The 27,497-nt window shown below is 42.0% G+C and overlaps 1 protein-coding gene across 1 annotated transcript; it reads left to right on the forward strand.

The window, feature by feature from the left end:
• Nucleotides 1-351: 351 nt before the first annotated feature.
• Nucleotides 352-27,497, forward strand: RAB4A (RAB4A, member RAS oncogene family). The gene is made up of 7 exons (XM_053458500.1): nucleotides 352-651; nucleotides 23,399-23,479; nucleotides 24,146-24,260; nucleotides 24,558-24,620; nucleotides 25,297-25,451; nucleotides 25,861-25,956; nucleotides 27,365-27,497. The coding sequence occupies exons 1-7, from the start codon at nucleotides 621-623 to the stop codon at nucleotides 27,478-27,480; spliced, it is 657 nt and encodes a 218-aa protein (XP_053314475.1). The 5' UTR covers nucleotides 352-620; the 3' UTR covers nucleotides 27,481-27,497.

Genomic DNA, 27,497 nt, shown 5'->3' on the forward strand with positions numbered 1-27,497 from the left:
ATTTTAATTATATTTTAATTGTATAGTGACTACAATGTAAATATGCAGTGCTTCATATATTACATATATTCAAGGAGCGTGAAAAAACTCGAATTGACAAACCGAGATACATGATAGACAGAGAGACACACATACAACGTTTCTGTCTTCAAACTAAACTATTATGCATTTGGATGCATTTTCGCCGCTATGTACAAAGCGCTACAGACCGTAGTTAGACGGCGGCTGCGCAGGGACAAATCTTTAGCAGTAAAACGCACGCGTACACCAACCGGCCAACTAGCTACAGCCAGGCATTTCTGCACCGCCGTCACGTGACGGTGTGCGGTAGCACGTGCGCCTTGTTTTGGTGTGTATCCATGACGCACTTTCTATCATTCTGAGACTGCGGACGAGAACTCGGGTGCCCGGTGTCCGCCGACAGCGCATGCGCCTGAGTGCTCACGAGAAGGGAGGAGGCAAGACAATGCAAGGAAGAGCATAGACAGCAAGGCGCAGGTTTCCGACCTCCTTATCTGCTCCTCTGCGCTGGCACGAGCGGAGCCGCTCCGAGCTTTCCTGTGGTTGACGTAAAAAGGAAGGAACCCAACGACAGAGAGAAAGCAAGCGGAATCCCGGACATGTCGCAGACAGCCATGTCAGAGACTTACGGTACGGAGGCGGGGCCTGGCTTGTCGGTGGAATCTGTTATCTTGTTGTGATCTGTGGTTGCTGTTGAAAGAGGCTATCGAGGAGAAGGAGTAGGCTTGTAGATGTGGTTTGATTCAGTATGTCAGTCAGTCAGTCAGTCAGTCAGTCAGTCAGTCAGTCAGTCAGTGCACACCAGTGACAGGCTGGTGAATTCGGACACGGTATGTCCGATAATTTGCAGATAGGTCTCACAGGTGTTCAAAGCAGATGGCCGCAGAATAGGTGGCTATAATTCCACGATCCGTGGCACATCCCCAGGTGAAATCACACTATTTAACAACTCTCTGCAGAGATTGGCAGCCTGTCTATGTTATATAAACGGTAACAGAACCTGAGGAGAAATGTATGGTGGTCCTTGGGGGGTACCATGTTTAAGATGACGTCAGCTCAGGAGGTCTGCTCTGGCTTAGTGAGAATGATCGCAGAGATCAGATGCAGCATGTTTGTGGTGGGAGGTGTGCTGGATCTGTGTTATGGTATGTCACATATGGTGTGCTTTTTTTATGTTGTGGATGCTAAAAATATCAGTTCTTTAAGGAGTATTCAGCGGTAACCAGGTGGGCTGTAATATGTCAACAGTACTTAAGTCCAGTTGGAATTCTGTTGTGTGCCAACTGTCACCTGCTATTGAATGTGCATTTTGCAAGCTGATGGAGCAATAGCATGCGTACCTACTAGTAAACACCAGCGTTACCCGTGAAAGATGACTTAGAGTCATCCTTAAACCCATTGTTTGCGAAGAACAGTAGTTATGTTAAAGGGGCACTCCTCTGCAGTTTTATGTTTATCCTTTAAATTTTCATGTGTTCCCTTTTGAAAAAGAATGGAAGGGTTCTGCAGAATATCCCCGTATGCATGTACCTTTCACTACCATGAAGCAAGTAGTCCTGCAGATTTGTTCAGTTGACTTACCCCCAATCGGCTTCAGTGCTGGCTCGGAGAAAGCTGCAACATAGCACTGGCGTAACTGCAGGGGTCGCAGTTGTGACCGAGCCTGTGCCTCTAGGGGGTCCAGTGCGACCCCTTCTTCCTGTCTCCTCGTGCCGGTTCAAAATATTTTCGAAAGGGCCCTGTCTAAACTATTTTGAATGTAAAACATAGTTTGGGTCATGTCACCCCACGGTGAGCAGCCAGAGGGAAAGGTGCAGGAGTGGTGGGAGGTAAGCGGGGATGCGAGATATATATATATATATATATATATATATATATGTATATATATATATATATGTATATATGTGTGTGTGTGTGTGTGTACGTGTGAGCATGCATGTATATGTACGTATGTGTGTGTGAGTGAGAGAGCATGCGTTTGTACGTACGTATGAGTGTGTGTGTGTTTGTGTGTGAGCTTGCATGTGTGTACGTCTGTGTGTGTGAGCTTGCATGTGCACATGTGCAATTCATTATGAAGGACCAACACTAACAAGTTCGCCCTGCTAGAGCTGAATGTACTGTATTTGCCCGAATATAGGCCAAAAAAAACTTAAGACTTAAAGTGGGGGTGCGGCCTATATTCGGGGTCTAGCGGAGGAATACGCAATTTGTATTGCCCGACGCCTGGGACATGCAGTTCCGGGCGCCGGGCAGGCAGCAGGGTTAGGATACAGATCCCCCACAGTGCTGCAGGGGACCTGCATCCTACTCTGAGACAGCCTCCCCTGCCAGCACTTCCCACGGGGGGAGTGCCGGCACAGGAGATTGTCTAAGCGCATCACGCAGACGTTCACCGGCTGCGGCGATGCGCGTAAACAACGTCTGCTCGAAGTGCTTTAACAATCTGTCTTGTCGACATCTACGCAATATGCGTAGACAACTTCCGGTGCCGGCACTGGAAGTTGCCTACGCATATTGCGTAGATGTCCCCGCAAGACACCCGGGAGTCTGCTTTGGTAAGTCTTGGGGGAGGGCAGAGTGGCAGCATATATATTCCACTAAGTGGGTTTTTTTACTAAGAAAAATTAGAGTGCGGCCTATAAGCGAGACAATATGGTATTATTTTAATATGTAAAGACACTTTCAATAGCCTTCATTGATTTGACCAGTTCACGTAAGAGAATATAACTTGCATGAATACATATTTATCCGTTACCTGCATGTCAGGCATTTTCACTGGGAAGAAAAAGCTCAGTTTTATGTATATATGTGTATGTACACCGTGTGCACAATTAGGCAAGTGAGTATTTTGACCATATCATGATTGCTATGCATATTTTCCAGCTCCAAGCTGTGTAAACTTGAATGCTTATTGGATTCAAGCAAATCAGGTGATGTGTATTTGTGTAATGAGGCAGGGTATGGCCTAAGGAGACGAACATTCTATGTCAAAGTGTGCATAATTATTAGGCAGCTTCATTTTGCCAGGCAAAATGGGCAGAAAAAGAGATTTAGCCGACTCTGAAAAGTGAAAAATTGTAAAACTGTTAACTGCCACAGATTTGAGAAGAATCAAACATGAAGCTACCAGAAACCCATTATGCCCCAGTGCTGTCATATTCCAGAACCGCAGCCCACCTGGAGTGCCCAGAAGTACAAGGTGTTCAGTGCTCACAGACATGGCCACGGCACGGAAGGCTGAAACCCCACCACCACTGAACAAGACATAAGTTGAAGCATCAAGACTGGGTCAAGAAATACATGAATACAGATTTTTGAAAGGGTTTTTGGACTGATGAGATGAGTGACCTTTGACAGTCCAGATGGATGGGCCTGTGGCTAGATCAGTAATGGGCATAGAGCTCCACTTCGACTCCAGATGCCAGTAAGGTGGAGGGAGGGGTACTGGTATGGGCTGTATTATCAAAGACGAGCTACTTTGAACTTTTCGGGTTGTGTATGGACTCAACTCCCAAACCTACTGCCAGTTTTTGGAAGACACTTTCTTCAAGCAGTGGTACAGGAAAAAGTCTGCCTCTTTTAAGAAGACCATGATTTTTATGCTCCATCGCATGCATCGAAGTACTCCACTGCGTAAAGGCCTTAAAGATTTATGACATGGCCCCCCTTCCTCACCTGACCTAAACCTTATTGAGAACTTGTGGACCATCTTTAAGCGGCAGATTAACTCTGAATGAAAACAGTACACCTCTCTGAACATTGTCTGGGAGGCTGTGGTTGCTGCTGCACAAAAAGTTGATCGTCAACCGATCAAGAAACTGACAGACTCCATGAATGGAAGGCTTATAACTGTTACTGAAAAGAAAGTTGGCTATATTGGTCACTCATTTGTTTTTGGAAATGTCACAAATGTTTGTAAAGTTTGCGTTTTTTGTTTAGTATTCTCACTTTAACCCCTTCGCGACCTTTGCCGGTTCAGGACCGTCATGACAAGAAGGTCACTAAATGACCTTTGACGGTCCTGAACCGTCAAAAAGTTAAATAAGCTTAGAAAGTGATCAATGATCACTTTCTTCGCTTAAACGGCCTTGCTGCAATGCCTCGATGTCGAGGCATTCAGCAAGGCCGAGATCGGCATCGGGGGCCATGTCTGGCCCCTCCCCGGGGCGTCAACAGCCGCCATACATTGTATGGCGGCGGATGCCCGTTTTAAAAGCGTTTAGGAGGCGATCAACGATCGCCTCCTAAACTTAAATGGTGTCGCTGGAATGCCTCGATCAGGAGGCATCCAGCGACACCAAACACTTACCTTTAGGTGGGCTGTGACCGCTCCGGAGAGCGGTCACAGCCGCCGCTGCCGGTGATCTTCGCCATCAAGTAAGATGGCGGCGGCCCGGGAAATAAAACAATAGAGACGAAAAAGTTCGCTAGAGGGTCTCCAGACCCTCTAGAGAACTGGCTCCACTTGCTGGTTGAATACAGGTACTGCATTCAACCATGCAAGTCAATGGAGCCCAGCTTTCTAATCACTATGTGATTAGTAAAATATTCAAAAAAAAATAAAAATAAAAAAATGGAAAAAAAAAAAAAAATGTGCTAACATTTAAAAATAATTATGCAGTGATGTCACTAGATGAACCATCCAGTACCAGCAAAATGTGTAAAAAAAATATAAAAAAAGTATTAAAAAAATAAAAAAATAAAGTTTATTATTTTGAGCAAGTGCTAAAATTTCTCAAAAATCTCAAAGAGTTAAAATAAAAGCACTTCAAATACCCAAGGGGTGTCGAATATATAAAAAAATGGCTGATGGGGTAAATTGGAGTGGCCTAGCTCACAGATAGGGCATTGGTACAGACTGACCAAAATGGAGAAAAAAAGCGCACTTTCCAAATGTGGCATTTTAAATCTGAAACAACCCGACAAACCCATGCATGTCGGGTATCACTGCACTCAGGAGATGTTCCTGAACACATATTGGGGGCTTGTTTGACAGTGACATATACCAGAACCTGTATATCTATAACTAAAGTACAATTTGTGTGAAAAAAATTACTATTACAAAGTTTGACAAAGTGTAGTTCTATAATTGGTGCATGGAAAGGGTTAAAATAACAGCATTCGGAATACCCTGGGGTGTCTAGTTTTCAAAAGTATATGGTTTGAATGGGTTAAATTGAGTTAACCGGCTTCAAAGATATTCCAAAGAGGAGATGGAGGCAGAATGACCAAATGACCACCTGAATTACGCATGCCCCAAAAGTAGCCTTTTACCAGCCAAACAATCTGACAAACCCATGCATGTGGGGTATCGCTGTACTCAGGAGATGTTCCTGAACACATATTGGGGTGTTGTTTGATAGTGACATATACCAGAACCTGTATATCTATAACTAAAGTACAATTTGTGTGGAAAAAAAAAATAAAAAAAATTATTATTACAAAGTTTGACAAAGTGTAGTTGTATAATTGGTGCATGGAAAGGGTTAAAATAACAGCATTTGGAATACCCTGGGGTGTCTAGTTTTCAAAAATATATGGTTTGAATGGGTTAAATTGAGTTAACCGGCTTCAAAGATGTTCCAAAGAGGAGATGGAGGCAGAATGACCAGATTTGTTAAAAAAAGATTTGGAAATCATAAAACGCTGCTTGTACTTATTGCCCTATAACGTACAAAAAACAGCAAAAAAACATAAAAACATTGGGTATCTCTAAACTCAGGACAAGTAGTAGAATCTATTTAGCTAGTTTTTTTACTTGCTTTTTTAGGAGAGTAAAAGATTTTTCAAATAAAAGTCATAAAATGTCTTTTTTTTCAATTTTTCACCATGTTTTTTTTATTTTTTTTATAGTAAATAAGATGATACGATCAAAATAATGGTATCTGAAGAAAGCCCATCTTGTCCTGAAAAAAACAATATATAACTTATGTGGGTACACTAAATGGGTGAGGAGAAAATTACACCTGAACACAAGCACCACAAAAGTGTCAAAACAGCCTCGGTCCCACAGGGTAGAAAACGAAAAATGAGCCCGGTCCTTAAGGGGTTAATAGATGAAAATAAACATTGTTTTTCGTTTAGTTGCATAAAAGTTTTGTGCACACATAGATACTCTCCTAAGAAAGCCAAAACCTCACTTTTACTCTCTTAAATTTTCAGGTTGAAGGTTTCTTACCTAATAATTATGCACGCAGTGCATATACTCTTTTCATGTATAAAATGATAGTTTCCTTTCCTTCCTGTTACTGACATTACTCACAAATTCTTGGTGGATGCTGCATCAACATCTTACTAAATCATATAAAAAACATTGGTTTTCATTTTAAGATAATCTGCAGCATAGTATATATTTTGTAATAGTTATTCACACAAACAGTAAATAAAATGAAACACTGACTCGTCAAATATTTTGAACAATGTATTATCTGCAACAAGAGATACACAAAAACGTGCATATTCTGCACCTAATTCTAACATCAGTTATCTATCTATGAGTGCATAAACAGGGTAATGGTCGCTTCTATGCACTTGAGGATGCCTCGTAGAAGAGCCCAGATTTTAGTTGACTGTGGGTGGTCTTCTGTTGTGATGATGGTTGGAATGAAGGTGATCCTTGTTTTCCTTGTGGCAAAAGCAATTGATGAGGAATGGAGTTTTTTTGGTGGAAGAGTAGCAATTTGAATTATTGAAGACTGGGATCTCAACATTGTTGCTATTACTTCTCATCATCGCTGTCGCCATCATCATCATCGCTGTTACCATCATCATCACCATTGTCATCCTCCTCTTTCGGTTGGCCATAGCCTTCCATGATCTGCTGAATTTTGTCTCTGTGTTTGTAAAAACAGCGACGTAGAAGGCAGAAGCAGCCGCATATGAGCACAAGCAGCAGCCCCGCACCTATAGCACAGTATATTGCCACTTTTTTAAGGGTGTCCTTTATAGAGCGGGTTTCTGTCACTTTACCTTGTGCTCCCTCTTCTTTCGGGGTGGTGTTATGCCCTTTGCTGTGCCTCATGTGAAGTGGCATAGCCAAGACATTTGAAGCCAGCAGAACCAAAAACAACAAGCGCAGATGAACAGGAGACATTGTCTTCTGCCAAGCTGAGTGCTAGTGTGAGCTTCTAGCTAGTAGCACAGCCGTCATTCCATCAACAGTCAGTGATGTCACAACGACTGCACTATGTTGTAATTGGTGTCTCCAGAGGGTGCACAGGAATTATTAAAGAGATAGTACCATGCAAAAAATAAACATTAGAGTTCTATATACAGTAATGTGCTTTAACAGAAAATGTTGCTTTATTTTTTATTACAGTTCAATTAAATCTCTGCTTGTGCACCACTGTTTTGGGCTCTATATGATTTAGATCTGATATTTGATTTGGCCCCTCTAGGGCAACTGTCAACTTTTTTGAATTTTGCTCCATCCATCCCCCCCTTCAGTTGTTATAAATTGCCCAGCTCCTGGTGTCACGGATGAGACTACCGGCATGTATGGGAGTAAAAAGGGTTAAACAGTAAGTGTGCTGTGAGTATAAGACTGATCCAATGATGTGCCCTCTGCCCCACTGAAGCACACTTACTGTATGCTAACCACTCTTTGCCACATGACTATAATCATCATAAACCATCGTTTTAACCATATTACACAGCCAAAACACTGACTAATAGGGTTTTAAATAAGTGCTTTGTTGCAGGGCTTGACAAATCCAGTGAACCAGATAGCCATAGCCCCTTACTTTATAGCTTCGTAAAAAATATTCTACCTCCTAGGAAGTACCAAGCTGGTTCAGGTTTGTCTCTGAATTTAGATTTGTCCAACCCTGCATTGTACACATGCTGGATACGAAAGACTACAGGCTGTGTCATGTATCTGATAGTGTTGATCTGTGCCCTGAGACAAACTGATTTATTTCAAATTAGTTCGATTTTATGGAACTTTGACATTTGCTAAAATATTCACATATCAATACTGCAATCTTCGTTCTCTAAACCTTATGCACACATATACACTGAATCTGTCACTACAATGCAGTAGACATACTGACTCTGGCACTATACATTTACACACAAACTGACTCAGACATAACAGCATAAACACACACTCATAGACTGATTCCAGCACTATATATATATTTATATGTAAATGGGTTTAGAGTATTGCAGGGTATGCGGTGATACATTTTGTTATTGGACTAACATAATATTTAAAAGGCAAGCTTTCAAGAGTTATCCTCTCTTCAGAGTTATCTGAAGCAGTACTGATCAATATGAGGTTACAACTTAAAACAAGTGATGGTATAAGACAGGGGTGTCCAAGTTTTTTCTGCAGTGGGCCACTTCATCAGAATTGTATACGTGCGCGGGCCGCACTCATTTTTCACTGTGACAAAAAATATGGCCTTTAATAAAATATGCAGATTAAAATAAAGTAAAATGACACAAAACCTTTACTCTTCCTCTCACTGATTTCTGGGCCTAGAAAGTTTTGCGACTGCAAATTCAGGATTCCCTAGATTTATTCTAGGGATGAACTACAATGAAAATTCTGGACCAAAACATTCAGGGTTCACTTAGCCAAAACCGAAAATGGCCCCCACCTTTAAAAATAATACTAAAAACTCACATTTTTAATAAAAGTAGGTAACACACAACTGGACAAAATTAGCAATATGACTTGGCAACCAGTAAATGCTGGCAACCCAGGCAACCAGTAAATGCTGGTACCTAGGCATGATGGGACTGTGCTCGCTGTGATTGCTGTTAGCAATCACACTCCTATCATGCCAAGTCAGCCAGTACATGCTGGTACAGGGTGGCTGTAAGTGATGTGCAGACCCCATACTGCTGGCAGCATCACTACACAAGGGGGGCAGCTAACTAGGTTTCAGCATGTACTGGCTGACTTGGCATGATAGGAGTGTGATTGCTAACAGTAGTCACAGTCCCATCATGCCTAGGTTCCAGCACTTACACATCCATCCAGTAAATGCTGGAACCTAGGCATGATGGGACTGTGATTGCTGTTAGCAATCACACTCCTATCATGCCAAGTCAGCCAATACACGCTGGTACAGGGTGGCTGTAAGTGATGTGCAGACCCCATACTGCTGGCAGCATCAATACGCAAGGGGGGCAGCTAGCCAGGTTTCAGCATGTACTGGCTGACTTGGCATGATAGGAGTGGGATTGCTAACAGCAATCACAGTCCCATCATGCCTAGGTTCCAGCACTTACACATCCATCCAGTAAATGCTGGAACCTAGGCATTATGGGACTGTGATTGCTGTTAGCAATCACACTCCTATCATGCCAAGTCAGCCAGTACATGCTGGTACAGGGTGGCTGTAAGTGCAGACCCCATACTTCTGGCAGCATCAATACAGAAGGAGGGCAGCTGGCCAGGTTTTTGGCATGTACTGGCTGACTTGGCATGATAGGAGTGTGATTGCTAACAGCAATCACAGTCCCATCATGCCTAGGTTCCAGCAGTTACACATCCATGCTATCACACACACACTCATTTATTCATATAATCATTCATTCACAGATTCATTCCCTCAATCACACACACTCATTCAAACACCCTCCCCACCCCCTTACCTGCTCTGCAGCTCCTCGATGCCGCTTACAGACTTCAGCAGGGGGCGCGGCCTCCCTCTGCCTTCTCTGCTAAAGCACAGAGGAAGTAGGATGTCACGTGAACTCCGCTTCCTCTGTGTGCAGTCCAGAAGACCCTCCCACAAGTAAGTAGCAGGGCTTGAGGTGCGGCTCCCGTAAGATCGGTTGCCCTGGCTGCCGATCTTACGCGGGCCGCACCTCGAGGTCTCGCGGGCCGCATTTGGCCCGCGGGCCGCATGTTGGACGCCCCTGGTATAAGAGAAGGGTGGGGTGGGGGGGTTGAGTGGGGTGTCATAAATAATTGGCCTGGTGGTGAAGAATGCAGAGAGGTATAGAGATAACCAAAGGACAGAACAAATAAACCTAGGGAAACCAATAAACATATTAACACATCAGAGACAATAACAGCAATTAGACACATATTGAACATTAAGATGAATGGCCATATGAAGTTCTGGTAGTGTGTTAGGAAACCAGAATCCGCATTAAGACCCTCTTTATATGGTGTTGAAATATGTTATTTTCATCTTAAATGTTTTCCTTTCCTGAGAGCCTTTAAAATTCCTTTTAAGTTTTTAGATGGAGTGATTATTCTGTGTGAAATGATGTCCAACTGGGGTGCAATATTTGTTTTCCTCATGGTTTTTGATGGAGCTTCTGTGTAGGTTCATTCTGAGGTGCAGCTTAAGCCCTGTTTCTCCAATGTAGCACCTTTTGTCACATGCAGAACATTGTATCATGTACACCACGTTTGCTGATGTACAGGAGTAAGGTGTTTGTCTCGGTCCTGAGTGTTAGAGCAAATACGGTGGTATTTGATGGCTTGGCTGTAGATAACACCTTTAGTGTGATTGGGATGACAGCTTGAATTGTACCTGTCTGTGTGTTTTCTGTACACAGAAAAGTGGAGTGAGCCAGCGGTGACGGTTATGGCACAGCCCAGGAAGCTCACACTGTTTTGAGAAATTAATTTTCAATTTTACAGATGTGTGGAATGAATTGAAAGATTTATGGAATTCTGAAAGCTTTTCTTCTCTTTATGTCGATATAACGATAATATTTATGTGGTTTATGGGGGTGAGTGGCTAGGAATCTCTGTTCCAGGTCGGCTATGAAAATATTGGCATGTTGCGGTGACATGTTGGTGCCCATGGCTGTCCCGGTCATTTGTAGTTTAGTGTTATTGAAATAGTTGTGCGTAAGTATAAATTCTATGAGCTTGGTGATAGATTCACTGTCGTATTTGTCCATGGTAGCAAGTATAGTATTGGCAGGTAGGTTAGTGGCTCAGTTTATTAAGAAAATCTGTGGTGTCTTGTATAAAGCTAACTAGGGGCTTAAGAATGTTTTCTATGAGGCCAGAAATTGGTTCAGTAAGAGTTCCCATACCTGTAATAATGGGTCTTACTGGGTTTCTTGGCTTGTGGATTTTGGGCAGCATGTAGAAGGTCCCTATTTCAGGATAATTCTTGTTGCATGTGTTTTGCGAAGGATCTGATTAGTTTAATAAGATCTTCTGTATATTCCCTGGTGGGGTCCTGGTTCAATTTTTTTGTAGTAGAAGTCATTACATATACACTGACACTACAGTCCATACTCATACACACCTACATACACTACCCCCCCCCCTGCCACGTCGCTGCTTATCTTCTGCCATTTTGAATCCAGCACCCTACACTTTCCTGCAGGGTGCGCTAAATCGGTTGCAGTGCTAATCGAGGCTAATTGGGGTCAAGTAATGCAACTTATGTGATCCTGCAGTTATGCACCCTCTTCACGCGCCCCTGCAGGCACACGTACATACGCACTGACCATGTTCAGACAAATTGCAGGCACCACTTGTGAAACCCCTACTTGGATTTAAGAGGAGGGACGGTGAAGTAAACATAGTTTATTTCCATACCTTGAACACAAAAAAGCCATGGCTTACATGATTTAGTGTTCATGAGTGAAATTCAGGCAATGTCTTATCTGTTGAATATAAAATCTTGTTCAGTTCATTACAAGAAGAATAAACATATGTGCTCTCCTATCACCCTTTCAATCTGTACATTGTGTTACTGAATTCTGAGTAGTAGTTGCAATGTCATTTTTATTTGTCTCATATGTATCTTTATTGCACGGTTTTTGTAACTCGATAGCGTTGTCCTTGCTGTCAATGTGAAGAGGCCTTTTCTAGAAAAGTAAAAACTAATGCAGGTAGAGCATACAGACCAGGTACTGTGTGTCCTTCCGCTAGAAGGTTAGTGTGATTCGATGTGCTCTCATAATAAGGTTGTGTTTACAAGAGTGCCGCTTTTTGGGATATAGGTAAGTACAGAGTTTTAACATTATATAAACATACAAGTAATTTGCTATGGATGTCAGAAATAATCTAAGTGTGGTGAGAGTGGCAGTAATTTTTTTTTATTTGTAATTTATTGATTTTTCTAATTATTGTGTTGGATGCTAAATTATTAATGCTGATTTTACTGCCAAACATTGTTTTAAAAGCCTTTTTTTTTTATCTGTAATGGAACTAGCTGGATTCGTTTGATGTCGCTGACCTTATGTCTGAAGGGTAGACAGATAGGACATTTATCTTTCCAGTGGGCTGAGTTCTTTAGGGAAACATTAAATAACAAAAATAAACACAGGTTCTATGTTTTATAAATATTATTCTCCCTTGGGCAGAACATGGTCCGCAGAAACCTGAAATGTTAAACTGGGTTAAAACCAGGTTACTTAATTGGTAACTTATTTTTTTCAAATGGGAAATCTGAATATATTGAAAATCTTTAAATGGACACTTCATCCTTCTTATGCCCATTAATTCTGCAGCGCCCCCTTGGATACAGGAGATTTTTTTGACTGAATATACCTCGCTGCATGTGATATATTTCTTCAAAGCAGACAACCCAGACTATCGTATCAGGGGTATTTGGGCATTCTTCATGCAGCTATTTGACCTCCAATCACTCAAAGTTAGCTGCAAAAATGTTTTCCTGCGCTTTTTTTTCTCACCTACAACGCTTAGCTCACTCTGTTTTTTTTATTATGATTATTTATTGTATTATTTTAGAGACTTTTTTTATTGTTAAAAACAATCACAAAAAAAATGTATTTGTGTTTCAGCATGTGAGAAACATGGTTTCTCACTCTCCTCCCTGCGATCCCCCTACGTAGACTTGCATAGAGATCAGTGTTTGTGATTAGTGCCTCATCGGAGCAATGCAGACCCTGCAGGGGATATTGTGTCCTTCGATGATCTTCCAGGTGACATCAGAAGTGATGCGACCCGTAACGGGAATGCTCGATCGTGCGATTGGGCATTTAAAACTTTAGCAGATTTCTGGCACTCGAGCAGCAGCTGTTATAGGCGATTAGGGGGAGCCCAGGCTGTCAAACAATGTGTCCTTGCCGGTGCAAGAAGGACGTACCGGTACATCGATAAGGCATTCTTGAGATGCATTTTATGGACCTACCGGTATACCCATAGGGGACTGAAGGGGTAAAGGGCAGTGTAATAAAATTAAAAAGAAACTGCATGGAACAAATTGCTGATCAGAGTGTATGTAAGTTTTGCTGATGGAGCGTATAGACGTATTGCCACAGGTCAGTTTGTGACATTGTGCCCTCTAGATCTGCTCAAGTCCACTGGATGTGGCAGTGTGTAGGAGTAACAACAGCTCAGCCATGAAGTGGTAGACCAGGCACACTCACTGCTGAAGCACATAGTAGGGCTGCAACTAACGATTATTTTCATAATCGATTAGTTGGCCGATTATTTTGTGGATTAATCGATTAATTGGATAAAAAAAAATGAATGTAAATTTTTCATTTATTTAAAATAATTTACTAAACAAATGATGTTAAATACAAACAGCAGAATAAAAAAAAATGATAAAATGCATTTATTGTCTTTATTTCCCAACCAGCCCCCACATATGCCACTCCATGCTGCCTCCCACATATGCCACGCTGCCTCCCACATATACCATTCCACGCTGCCTCCCACATATGCCGCTCCACGCTGCCTCCCACATATGCCACTCCACGCTGCCTCCCACATATGCCACGCTGCCTCCCACATATACCATTCCACACTGCCTCCCACATATGCCACTCCATGCTGCCTCCCACATATGCCACTCCACGCTGCCTCCCACATATGCCACTCCATGCTGCCTCCCACATATGCCACGCTGCCTCCCACATATACCACTCCACGCTGCCTCCCACATAAACCACTCCACGCTGCCTCCCACATAAACCACTCCACGCTGCCTCCCACATATGCCACTCCACGCTGCCTCCCACATATGCCACTCCACGCTGCCTCCGACATATACCACTCCACGCTGCCTCCCACATAAACCACTCCACGCTGCCTCCCACATATACCACTCCACGCTGCCTCCCACATATACCACTCCACGCTGCCTCCCACATATACCACTCCACGCTGCCTCCCACATAAACCACTCCACGCTGCCTCCCACATAAACCACTCCACGCTGCCTCCCACATATACCACTCCACGCTGCCTCCTACATATACCACTCCACGCTGCCTCCTACATATACCACTCCACACTGCCTCCCACATATACCATTCCACGCTGCCTCCCACATATACCATTCCACGCTGCCTCCCACATATACCACTCCACGCTGCCTCCCACATAAACCACTCCACGCTGCCTCCCACATAAACCACTCCACGCTGCCTCCCACATATACCACTCCACGCTGCCTCCCACATATACCACTCCACGCTGCCTCCCACATATACTACTCCACGCTGCCTCCCACATATGCCACTCCATGCTGCCTCCCACATATGCCACTCCACGCTGCCTCCCACATATGCCACCCCACTGTACCCCCACATATGCCACTCCACGCTGCCTCCCACATATGCCACTCCACGCTGCCTCCCACATATGCCACTCCACCCCCACATATGCCACTGTGCCTGATACGCCTTATACCCCCTGATACACCACTCCATCCTCCCCAGACATGCTACGCTGCCCTCCCCACATATGCCACTCCACTCTACCCCCAGATATGCCACTGTGGCCCCAGATATGCCTTATACACCCTGACACACCACTCCGTCCTCCCCAGACATGCCACACTGCCCTCCCCACATATGCCTTATATACTGTATATGCCTTATACCCCCCAGATATCTTATAGTCCCCTCATAGAGTCACAGACCCGTTCGCATCACACTGACACCATACTTTAATAAATAAGTACTGGGTTAATCGTCACTGCCCCCAGGATTTAGATTCCCCTTAGTTTGCCCCCCTTAATATCTAACTGCACCTTAAGTTAACTTTATTAAATTAATCAAATTAACCCTCAGTCCTCATTATTAAATTAACCCAAAACACCCCATTAACCATAACTACCCCTAAATTAACCCTAAACACCCCATTAACCAAAACTGCCCCTAAATTAACCCTAAACACCCCATTAACCAGAACTGCCTCAAATTAACCCCAAACACCCCATTAACCGCAGCTGCTCCTAAATTAACCCTAAACACCCCATTAACCATAGCTGCCCCTAAATTAACCCTAAACACCCTATTAACCATAACTGCCCCTAAACACCCCATTAACCATAGCTGCCCCTAAATTAACCCTAAACACCCCATTAACCATAACTGCCCCTAAATTAACCCCCACCTCCCCTAACTTTCAGCAGCCCAAATATTAATTTTATACTTACAGTTAGATGAGTGTCACAGCCATGTGGTTTTGGCCTTCTGGGAGAAGGAGGGGGCGGGGCCAGTTGTCACAGTGATTACAGGGAGGGACTGGTACAAACGGATTATATAATGAGGGGTATTTTTCAGAGCGTTTGCTCTGAAAAAACCCTCATTTTATAATCGATTCAACTAATCGATAATGAAATTCGTTGGCAACGAATTTCATTATCGATTATTATCGATTTTATCGATTAGTTGTTGCAGCCCTAGCACATAGCAAATAAAAATCATTCGTTCTCGGTAGGATCACTTACCACAGATTTCCAAACTGCCTCTGGAAGCAACATCAGTACAAACACTGTGCTTTAAGAGCTTCGCAAGAGTATTCCATGGCTGAGCAACTGCACAGAAGCCGAAGGTCACTATGCACAATGCCAAACATCGGCTAGAGTGGGGTAAAGCATGCCACCAAAGGGCTCTGGAGTAGTGGAAACCTGTTCTCTGACGTGATACATCACGCTTCACTGGAAGTCTGATAGACGAATCTGCGTTTTGGCCAAAGTCAGAAGAATGCTTCATACCGGAATGCATAGTGCCTACTGTAAAAGTGTTGCTGTAGATTGCGTTGTCATCCAGGTATGCACAGGCAAAGTCCTGGAGACCATCGATGAGCCGCTCTATCATTCACCTTAATGTCGCCGGGGCATTCTTCATCCAGAATAGCATGACTTTAAACGAACAGGCCAAAAGGGGTATGAATGCTTACTTCAGAATTGCTTCTGAGGCCAGCAGAATTTACCAGTACCCTTCACACAGGTCAAGGATGGTGAGGAATTTTTCCCCACGGGTGAAACTGTCCAGTAGCTCATCCACTCGGGATATGAAGTTGGCATCGGTCGTGGTTCGATCCATCAGTTTACGGTAGTCCATGCAGAAGCAGGGTTGTTCTGTCCCGCTTTGAGACTAGTACTACTGTGGAAGCCCAGGGGCTGTTGGATGGCTGGATGACTCCCACCTCGAGCATCTCCCTGATCTCACTCCGCACACCCTCCCTAACTGCCTTGGGGACCCGGTAGGTAGCTTGCCACATGGGTGGCTGCCTCTGGCCCACTGTGACAGCAGTATCCCCAGAGGCGGTGGAGAACATTTCCTGGTGCTGTAATAGCGCCTGTCTAACTTGTTGTTTCAGAGTCACCTCTAGCTGGTCCATAAGGTGAATAGCCTCTACACCTGCCTGCCCTTTCCTCTCTGAGTCTTCCTCTGCAGGGGCACAGATGGCAGCTACCTGATAAGGTCAGTGCCAAGTGGCCTGCAGCTTGTATGTTTTGGTGGGGTCTAGGACAAGAACTGCCACCGCTTCTGTTGTCTCTGCGTGGTCTCCCGCACCATGTTGGTCAGTTTCGGTCCCTGAAGACCAGGACATACTCTACTACTGGGGTCCCTTCGGACCCCACCTCCCCTTCCCTTCCCAGTGGCTCTTAGCAAGTCTAGGGACCTCCGTACCAGCCTCCTGTACACCAATTCAAAAGAAGGGAACCCAGTTGACTCCCAGTATGCAAATAAGAGATGGGGTAAATATTTCTCCCAGTCCCTGTGAGTGGTAGCGAACGTCCAAAGAAGTTGCTTTAGGGTCCTGTTAAACCCCTCACGCAGTCCGTTCGCCTGGGCGTGACAAGGAGCGCTGTGCAAAGGTTTTATGCCACACAGCTTCCAAAACTACTGTACCTTCTCAGCTGTAAACTGCATCCCCTGATCTGAGATAATTTCCCAGGGAAAGCCTACCCTGGCCAAGATCCATAGTAGGGCATTGGTCGTAGTCTCCGCATGGATGTTTGTCAAGGAGATTGCCTATGGGTGTCATACTGCTGCAGAGACCCGATCTTAAAACTGCTCCAACAAGATGAGCTATAATACAGCCTCCGTGAGTGGTTGTGCACCTCTGGTGTAATGGCTTATCTTCACCCTTCCGTAGTCTGCACTGTCCTCGTCGGAGATGGCCTTGTATGCTTGCAAGGGTTTCCCCAACCGTCGCCCAGCTGGCCTCCTCGAGTCTTTGTAGACCGCACTCTCAAAGATTTGCAAATACTGTTTCTTACTGGGACGGCTCATCCACTGCGTGCGCTCTCGCTTTGTCCTGTTGTAAGTCCGCGACCTTTACCTGAGTGGCATCGCTAAGCATCTGGGCTGAATAGATACAGATACACAGATACAAATAACATCCCTGGGGTTTTGGGTACCTCAAGTCCCGGAGCAATGTCGGTTCAGTGATTATTCTGTTTTTCTGTGAATAGTGTAACCATGTAAACTATATATTGTTTTTTTCAAGGAGAGATAGAGCTTTCTTTTGATACCATAATTAGATGATTAGCTGAAAATTTAGAATGAGAAATTTAGTAAAAACTAGCAAAAATTAGAAAAAAAACCATTTCCCTCTGACTCACAAAATTAGATAAAGTGATGGAAAATCCCCTCCAAGTTTATCAATTCAACTGTCCTGATTTCAGAAATACCTAATTTATGTAGATTTTCCATACTTTCCCAGCACTTATGCTTATGGCTTAATGGGTTTGGGGGTTGTAAACGGGGGCAGGAGATGTTGTGTTAGGGCAATGAGATGTAAGGTTTTTTATTTTTTTATATGTATTTTTTATATATATTTTTTTAAAAATGGTTAGAGGTCCTGTTAACCACCAGACAGTCTGGCGCATCCGTACAGATCTATGGCCAGCAATTCCCACCTGACAAAGGTTCACTATTTCGGGATGATCCCGAGGGAGCAGTGTCAATCCCAGGGTACCGGTGGAGAGCTTGGGGTCCAAGGATGTTATGTTCTAAAAAGCGATGCAATCCAATGTCAGAACCCAGAGCGACAGAGTCGGAAACGGCCCGGGAATGGTCTGCACGGTAACCGAGCCAGAGTTCCATAGACACGGCTAGGTAAACCCCGGTCCTAAAGATCGGTAATAAAACCAGGGTTCCCAAATGAACTGCCTCTCCGTAACCACCACCGAGTGTTCCCTACCATGAGCGTAGTCTTAATACCAAAAGAGCGACACAGTGGAACCACGGATGTCTGGAACGACACAATTCCAATTGTCGACAGTCATTGCCATGGTTCCTAGCCGCCATACAGGTCCATGAATTTGCGGCTAGGTCCCTGTCAGGCGCATGGTACTGTTTAGGGTACCCTGTGCCACCCAATGAGCATGGGGTGACTTAGAAATAAAAGGGGACTGGACAGGCAGGCAAATTCAAACCTACCCCCATGTATTTGGATGCTGAATCTAAATCTTTTTAAATCATATATATAACATTGGTTTTCCTTTTGAAGAAAATTTCTTCTGTAATAGTTCACACAAACAGTAAATAAAATGAAACACTGACTCTCAAATATTTTAAACAATGTATTATATGCAACAAGAAATACAAGAAAATGTGCATATTCTGCACCTAATTCTAACATCAGTTATCTATCTATGAGTGCATAAACAGGGTAATGGTCGCTTCTATGCACTTGAGGATGCCTCGTAGAAGAGCCCAGATTTTAGTTGACTGTAGGGTGGTCTTCTGTTGTGATGATGGTTGGAAGGAAGGTGATCCAGAGCCAAGGTGTACCGCTGCCTTGTTTTCCTTGCAGCAAAAGCAGCTGAGCAATTGGGTTTTCTTTTGTGGAAGAGTAGCAATTTCAATTATTGAATACTGGGATCTCAACATTGTTGCTATTACTTATCATCATCGCTGTCACCATCATTATCACTGTCAGTATCATCATCACCATTGTAATCCTCCTCTTTCGGTTGGCCATAGCCTTCCGTGATCTGCTGGATTTTGTCTCTGTGTTTGTAAAAACAGCGACGTAGAAGGCAGAAGCAGCCGCATATGAGCACAAGCAGCAGTCCCGCACCTATAGCACAGTATATTGCCACTTTTTTAAGGGTGTCCTTTATAGAGCGGGTTTCTGTCACTTTACCTTGTGCTCCCTCTTCTTTTGGGGTGGTGTTATGCCCTTTGCTGTGCCTCATGTGAAGTGGCATAGCCAAGACATTTGAAGCCAGCAGAACCAAAAACAACAAGCGCAGATGAACAGGAGACATTGTCTTCTGCCAAGCTGAGTGCTAGTGTGAGCTTCTAGCCAGTAGCTCAGCCGTTACACAATCAACGGTCAGTGATGTCACAACAACTGCCCTATGTCATAATTGGTGTCTCCAGATGGTGCACAGAAATTATTAAAGAGATAGTACCATGTAAAAAATTAAATTATGCGTTAGAGTTCTGTATGCAGTAATGTGCTTTATTTTTATTATAGTTCAATACACTCTCTGTATCTGCATACCTAGAGTTTGCCATAGTAGGCAACTTTTGTGTTTTGGGTTAGTTTGTCTTCTTAAGCACGACACCAAGCTTTTTATGTCAGTGTTAAAAAAGCCCTGCTTATCCAATTAAACTAGATTAAGCTAAGATAACAGAGCAAGAACACCTTCCAAAGACTAATATGCAGCAGTCTCCAAATATTATAGTTCTCCTTTATGTCTTTTGGGCTAAGAATATACTAGCTTTGCATGCAATGTCATAATGAACTTGGCCCATTAAAGATTTGATCCTGCTTGATCTGTTGGTTTAACAGTACTCATGAACACCTTACGGTAACATAAACGCTAACGTTCTACACTCATGTACACACATGCTAACACCATACAGTAATACACACCCTATATCCTGACATTTATGCTAATGCCATACTGTAACATACACAACACCATACATGGTAACTCTCCACTCGTATACATGCACACACTGGTAACACTATACACATATAAAAACTATGCACACGTCACACTGAATCTGTCACTACAATGCAGTATATATATATATATATATACACTGACCGACACTACAGTACATACTCGAACACACCAACATACGCTACCCCCCCACTGGTCACACTGACTGACACTACAGTATATACTGGTATACACCTACATACACCAACCCCTGCAACCTTTGTAGAGATCCATCTCGTTGCTGCTTATCTTCTGCCATTGTGAATCTGGCACCCTACGGTTTCCCGCGGGGGAGCGCTAAAGCGGTGCAGTGAGCTGAGTTTGTCAGGGAAACATTAAGTAACAAAAAACAAACAGATTCCTTAAAATGCAATTACCTACGTTATATAAATATTCTCCCTTCAGCAGAACACTTGTCTTGTTGTTTATGGTCTGCAGAAACCTAAAATGTTTAACTGGTTTACAACCAGATTTCATAAATGGTAACTTATGTTTTTCAAATGGGAAAAATAAATATAATAAAAAATCTTTAAATGCACACTCCATCCTTCTTAAAACCTTTGATTCAGCAGCATCCTCTCCCCTGGGCTCTGAGTTGTTTGGGATACATGGAGTTTTTTCAATGGCCGCGTTTTCATGCTTCTGATTGGATGCTTCAAGCAGCTGATCAGTGGCAAGAAATGTTTCAGCGTGTAGGAGGGGGGCACCTGCAGGAACAGGACTGCAACTTCTAGGCCAGTTGTCTTATTTTTCATCTTGAAGAATCAGTGTCTGATAACAGTAAAGTTACGTGACCCATCAGTAAAAGCTGGGGTGCTAAAAAGAAGGCTCCAGGAAGGTAACTGGGTGAGGGGAGGAAAGGGGGAAGAAAGGAGTGTGAGAGAGGATAAGGCAGTGTCAGAAAGAGTAAGAGAAGAAATGTGTTTGTTGGCATGAATGCTTATTTGTAAGTGTTTGTGTGTGTTTGCAGGATTGTGTATGTGTTAGCATGACTGCATATGTGTAAGTGTGTGTTACCAGAAGGTGCCTGTCCTGCCCTTGCTAGGATTGGTTTTATATAATTGGTGGGGAGTACAAATGTATCATGTAAATCAAATGCCTTAATGGCATCCAATGACATCAGGAGACAAAGAGTTTTTCACTAGTGTCAATGTATGGGGTGTCTATAATGGTTGTCACCCAGATGTAAACCCATGTGGTCATTCTCTTTCAGTTCTGGCATAATTGTGATAATTCTTTTGGCAAAAATTTTCCCATAGAGCTTGAATTTGGTATTTAAGATGAATTGTGGATTCGGACATACAGTAGAGGATGTACCCTGCTTCGGTATTGTGTGCTGTGAGCATCTCTGATGGAAACCTAGCCTTTTGTATGCAATGATTCAGGATTAAGGTCAGAGGAGCACTGTCATGCTTTCAGCAGGGGAGGACATACCAGTTTAGTTGTTTTGAAAATAATTTCACACAAGCATTCTGAATACCATGATAAGGCGGGAGAATTGGTAGAGATACAACATTTACACCTATTAATATTGTAGCGAAAATGTAATTATATTGACGTCATATGTCATGCTTTGCTAATACAAGTTGCAAAGGTCACTTAAAAGAAAAACTCTTTGTCACCTCTGCAACTGTAGCTTGTTTAACCTGCTCTAAAAATGAAATGCAGTATGGACACATATCAAAGTATAACTTCAGTGCTATGTGAAGTATGCAGTATATGTTCAAACTACTGTAATACTTAGAAGTAAGAATGAGACGGTCTGGTGGTAAAAGTTTTTTTTAGAGCTAATAGTAGCGAAATTGATTTGTGATGTGGAAGGCTGAGTCAAGCATAGGAAGCCTCCAGGGGAGGAATGGAAACAGCACACTAGTGACTGTAAAGACGATTGTTCTTTTGAAGCAAGTTGTGGCTGGCTACATTCCATTGAAAATCCAATATTAAATCATGTAGGATGTTGTCCCGGTGGAAGTGTACATATTAAGCGCATAAAGAGAAACGGGGTTTTGTTTTTTCCATGATCCTCATTGCCACCACTTTATGGTGATTCTGAGCCACAGGAATAAATCACTTTGTTTTTGGAGAATCATCTAATAGAAAAATTTCAATATCACAAAGTTTCACCTGCTTGTATACACACTACTGTTCAACAGTTTGATAATGGCTGTTTTAACATTTCTGCGGTGCTCGTGTTTAGCTGTAATGTTCTTCTTTCCCATCTACTGAACCCACACAAGCTATATATTATTTCAGGACAAGAAAGGTTTTCTTTAGGTGTCATTATGATTTGGTTGTATCATATCATTTACTATATAAAATATGGTGAACAATATTTAAAACAAGGAAAACCACCACAACAAGAGAACTAAAGAGTCTCTTAAATTAAAGGGGGGAAATGTTTAAAAGTAATATCAGGAAGAATTTCTTTATTGAGCGTGTAGTGGGTGCATGGAATAGCCTTCCAGCATAATTGGTAGAGGTTAATACAGTGCAGGCTATACTAGATACAAGATAGGACCAGGTACCAGGCCATTGGTCCGCACCCTTTTGCATCCTTTCTAGTTCGGGACAGGACTTCGCTAAACAGGGCATCCCCACCGATTGCCTCCAACACCTGAATTTATTCACAGCAGCCTAGTACTTGAACAAAATTTGTTAGCCACTTCTGGATTGTACGCTTGTGTGAATAAGAACCCTTTCCTTGCCTTCCTGCAAGTTCAGATTGTTATTGAATACACTACTTGCTATGTCCTGTGTACCCTTTGTACATCTCTTGAGAATATGATGGCGCTATATAAATCAACAGATGCAATTGCATAAACTATTCTTTGAGAGGACAGGTTGCACACTCAAAGACTAGTGTGCTGATCATAGAAACCTGCTGCGGGGGAGGGGAATTTTAATTTGTATGTAAAATAAACCAATATGACAATGAAAAACTAGCATGAATGTAACTTTACCGTACAGCAAGGGTTATGTGCGTACCTGGGAACTCTCCAGGTCAAGACCCGAATCCTCCGGGTCGCAGGAGCAGGGTCTTGACACGCTCCCTGCCCATTCTTCCTTTAAATGGGGGTGTTTCCCGCTGACATCAGTAGACCACCCACCGAGGTCAGCGGGACGCCCACTCACGTCAGTGTGCAGTCCTGGCTGCGTCCCACAAGGGAAGGCTCTGGGTAGCCGGAGCCCAGAAGTTCTTTTGTAGGTAAAACTTTTCCTTTAGCGAATGCCTTCCTTCCTTTTACTTTGGTTGTTCTTTATTTCAGATTTCCTTTTCAAGTTCTTGGTCATTGGAAATGCTGGAACGGGCAAATCATGCCTTCTCCATCAGTTTATTGAAAAGAAATGTAAGTAGAATGTATTTAGTGTTCAACTGGTCTGAGTAAAATGCCATTCAGCGGCCGTTATTACATACGCTACATTTCAGAGCAGCATGCCTATTTCCTTTTCAAATATGTATATATAGAACCTATACTATACTATATATTTATAGTATTGTTAAATGCCAAAACGTTTTCAAGTAACTCTTAAAACCCCTAATGACTAAAGGGCTTTTTGCACTTTTGCTATCCTATCAATGGAAAATGAAGGGCCTAAGGTTTTCCTTTGGGAATGAATTGAACATGGGGATTGGTGGGAGTGGGATGACGGAGAGGTCAGACTATAAACCCACAAAAGAAACATTTATTTCAATAGGGCCTTCTTGATGGAACTTACTGTATATTAAGTCCATAAGTGACCATATTGTTGGGCAGTTGCCACTGTCTTTAGCCTATACCATTATATAGCTGGTCATAAGACTCAGATTGTTAATCATTTATTGTCCATTGGCATGTGGACCACAAATTTGTTTTTTAAGATTTTCTTTTGTTCTGTTTTACATTAATTCTTCTAAAAACTTTCTCCACTGCCTCTGTAGAACATTTAGCATTAGTTCTTATTTCCTCCAATAGGGTAGGCATTAAAGGCACATTGTGTATTAATATTTACTACTTGCGTTTTCATTTCTGCAGTTAAAGAAGACTCAAATCACACGATAGGGGTAGAATTTGGATCCAAAATCATAAATGTTGGTGGAAAATATGTCAAGTTGCAAATATGGGATACTGCTGGGCAAGAGAGATTCAGGTAAGTAAATGTATGTCGTTGTCATCATTCCCATATACATGGTAGCAAAAGAACCATGAAAAAACCCAGTAAAAATACTTTTTAACGTTATCCGTGTAGGTGCTGGGCTTTCTGGATTTCATTAACCTGAGCTGATAACAATGGAATGCATATTTTTAGTTTATAAACTAAAATTAAGAGCCGTGTTACTGTTGTACCTTGACCGTATACCTAAATTCTGGGGGTTTTTTTTGCTGTTTCAATACAAACATTTTGACAAATAATCTTGAATTGCTTGCTATTGTTTCTTTTTTCTAGGTCTGTTACAAGAAGTTATTATAGAGGTGCTGCTGGAGCTTTGCTTGTTTATGATATCACCAGGTAAATTCTTGTATGCATTTCTAATTTGTTTTTAATTACTAATAATGGCATCTTCTATATTTTTTCTTTTGACATAATGTCCTTGTTTTTCACTGGTTATTCTGCCAAGTATGCCTGTTCACTTATGCCAGTCAAACTTTGTTGGTATAGAGGGACGGTTTTTGTGGGACCAAGTTGGTGGGCTGGACCCAGTAATATAAACACACTTACACTTACACTCACGCTAATGCACACTCGAGTTACAAATACACACTAGGCCAATGTACACTCACACACTAGCACATATAAACACCTACACATGCACACTCGCACATACACATATAACACCATTACCCTGCCATCACACATCACATACCTTGTCCTGAGGGGTCTATTAGTAACTCCAGTGTTGGTACGTGTATGGAAAAAAAACTAAACTCTAGAGCGACAGACTGCGGGGGAAGCTGACATGCATGCTGTGTGCATTTTTCTCCGTTTTTTTTATTCTGCTGTTTATTTTTAACACCCAGTTTGTTTAATAAAAAAAAATACATATTGTTTTTTATCTGATTAACTGTGTATTTGCATCGTCTAAAACCTGTCAAATGGTTGTCTGAAATAAAAAAAATAGGTACTTAATTGTGCATATGTTTATAATCATTATTTTTTATTATATTTATACATTTTTTTTCCCCAGCCGAGAAACCTATAATGCTCTTACCAACTGGCTGACAGATGCACGAATGCTGGCTAGCCAAAATATTGTAATTATTCTGTGTGGGAACAAAAAAGATTTAGATGCTGACCGAGAAGTCACATTTTTAGAAGCTTCTCGATTTGCACAAGAAAACGGTGAGTTATAACGAATCTCCTTAATTAATTACGGTGTCCTACAGGTACATCATTTAATGCTTTAAGCATCAAGACACATTTTTTGGAGAAGCCAGGCCAGTGTTTGTAGTTTTGTTTAGGTTACCTTTTGTATTAATGTGTATGTATTTATGCACCCTCATCATCATTGTGGCTGAAGGCCCTCGGAGATATTGTCCATAAGAGAGCCAGATCTCTGCTTTAGTCGTTTGTGTTTTTAACTAAATATATTAAAGAGAATTGCACAAAGCAAACAAAAGCTCAAGATACAGATAGTATTAATTAGTAGTGTTTTATTATGTTAAAAGTTGTGAAGGTTGCAGCAATTTTCAGTCAATCACTGATCTGACTGGGCTAATTTCTCTTTACATCTTCTCTTATGTTTCTTCAGAACTAATGTTTTTGGAAACCAGCGCGCTAACAGGAGAAAATGTGGAGGAAGCATTTGTACAGTGTGCAAGAAAAATTTTAAATAAAATTGAATCAGGTAATAGAGAGAAACTTAGAACTTTCTGCATTGCATATTTGTCACAATGAATAATAATTTTCTGATAATTTTGTGGGATGTAATATATAGGGGAAGCATCGATGAAAACATATTATGCCATTTCTTGGGCTCTAGCAGACCACCGTCAGAGCCATATTGACCAAATAGTCCAAGGTTTAGGACAGAAGTGAACATCCCCAATAGTGATCATCCTGGCAAAATCTCTCAAACAGCAACATACAAAACCAGCCCTGACGTCAGAAAGGAGTAGAAATTTGCAGGCATCTCTTTTACCTGCTAAAAGAAACCTTCATGGCTCCACCATCTTAACAAACATTGATGTTAAAAAGACCATGAATCGTCTAATGCAGCATAATAACACTGTAACTAGGTTTTTAGTCTAAGGAGGTGACTGATTACTATTTCACACAGAGGCATTGGGTGTAATCGTTGTCAGATCTAATAATCTTCAATGCCAAGAATACTAAAAATGCACAAAATCAAACAGGGTGAGAATATTTAACACAACTGTAAATTCATGATATCTGAACCATGAAATAACTTTTTATTAGTGGTTTTGGGTTACTATTTTGTTTACCATTAAACATATGGCATGTTAACCCCTTTGTGACAAATGACCTGCAAGACACATGTATGAAAATCATACAGTTAACGACAATTGTCATGCTGAAGCGATATAATTCAGCATATCCGCATGAGACTCACCATGACATCCAGTTCCAAGGAATATATATATATATAGATATAGATAATATATATATATATATAATATATAATATATAAACATTAAAAAAATGGGTGTCCAAACACCTTTTGACCCCCCTGCTAGAAATATACATAAGTAGAAAATAAGAAAAAAAATAGTGTAGAATGCAATACATTGGGTATTCCAGGACAAATTCCTGAAATTCAAATTCAGGACACATATTAGAATCTATTTAGCAGATTTTTTGTCTTAATTAGCTTTTGTAAATGAGTAAAATATTGTTTAAAAAGTTTGTTTTTCAATTTTTCGCCATATTTTATTTTTTTAGTAAATCATATGATATGATCAAAATAATGGTATCTAAAGAAATAATACATAAATAATTTGCGTGGGTACAGTAAATGAGAGGAAAATTACAACACAAACAGCAAAAATGCAGATGCTGACTGACAATATGTAAATGGAACAGAAATATTAATCGTAACACATTTAAGCATAACTTTTAAGTGATTAAGGAACGTTTCGCTACTAATTGAGAGGCTGAATACATTTTTCTGTACTATAAATTATTAATATATTCGATTGCGTGGTATCCTTCACTTAACCGTGCGATTAAACTTTCCTGCGTGGGTGTTAGTACAAGGAATCTTATTTAGGTCTATGCTTTTATTTTTCATTCAGGTGAACTAGACCCAGAAAGGATGGGCTCCGGCATTCAGTATGGAGACGCTGCCTTGAGACAGTTGAGGTCACCACGTCGAGCACAGGCCCAAAGTGCTCAGGAATGTGGCTGTTAAGATCGTATCCATGAACC

The sequence above is a fragment of the Spea bombifrons genome, chromosome 3 (genome assembly GCF_027358695.1).
Source record: "Spea bombifrons isolate aSpeBom1 chromosome 3, aSpeBom1.2.pri, whole genome shotgun sequence".
Lineage (NCBI taxonomy): Eukaryota > Metazoa > Chordata > Amphibia > Anura > Pelobatidae > Spea > Spea bombifrons.

What these genes read in the sequence shown, in the direction of transcription:
- RAB4A (XM_053458500.1), top strand. Translation starts at nt 621, where the DNA reads ATGTCGCAGACAGCCATGTCAGAGACTTACG. An exon ending in AGCCATGTCAGAGACTTACG is followed by an intron (nt 652 to 23,398) that starts GTACGGAGGCGG and finishes TCTTTATTTCAG; the next exon opens with ATTTCCTTTTCAAGTTCTTG. An exon ending in CTTGTTTATGATATCACCAG is followed by an intron (nt 24,621 to 25,296) that starts GTAAATTCTTGT and finishes TTTTTTCCCCAG; the next exon opens with CCGAGAAACCTATAATGCTC.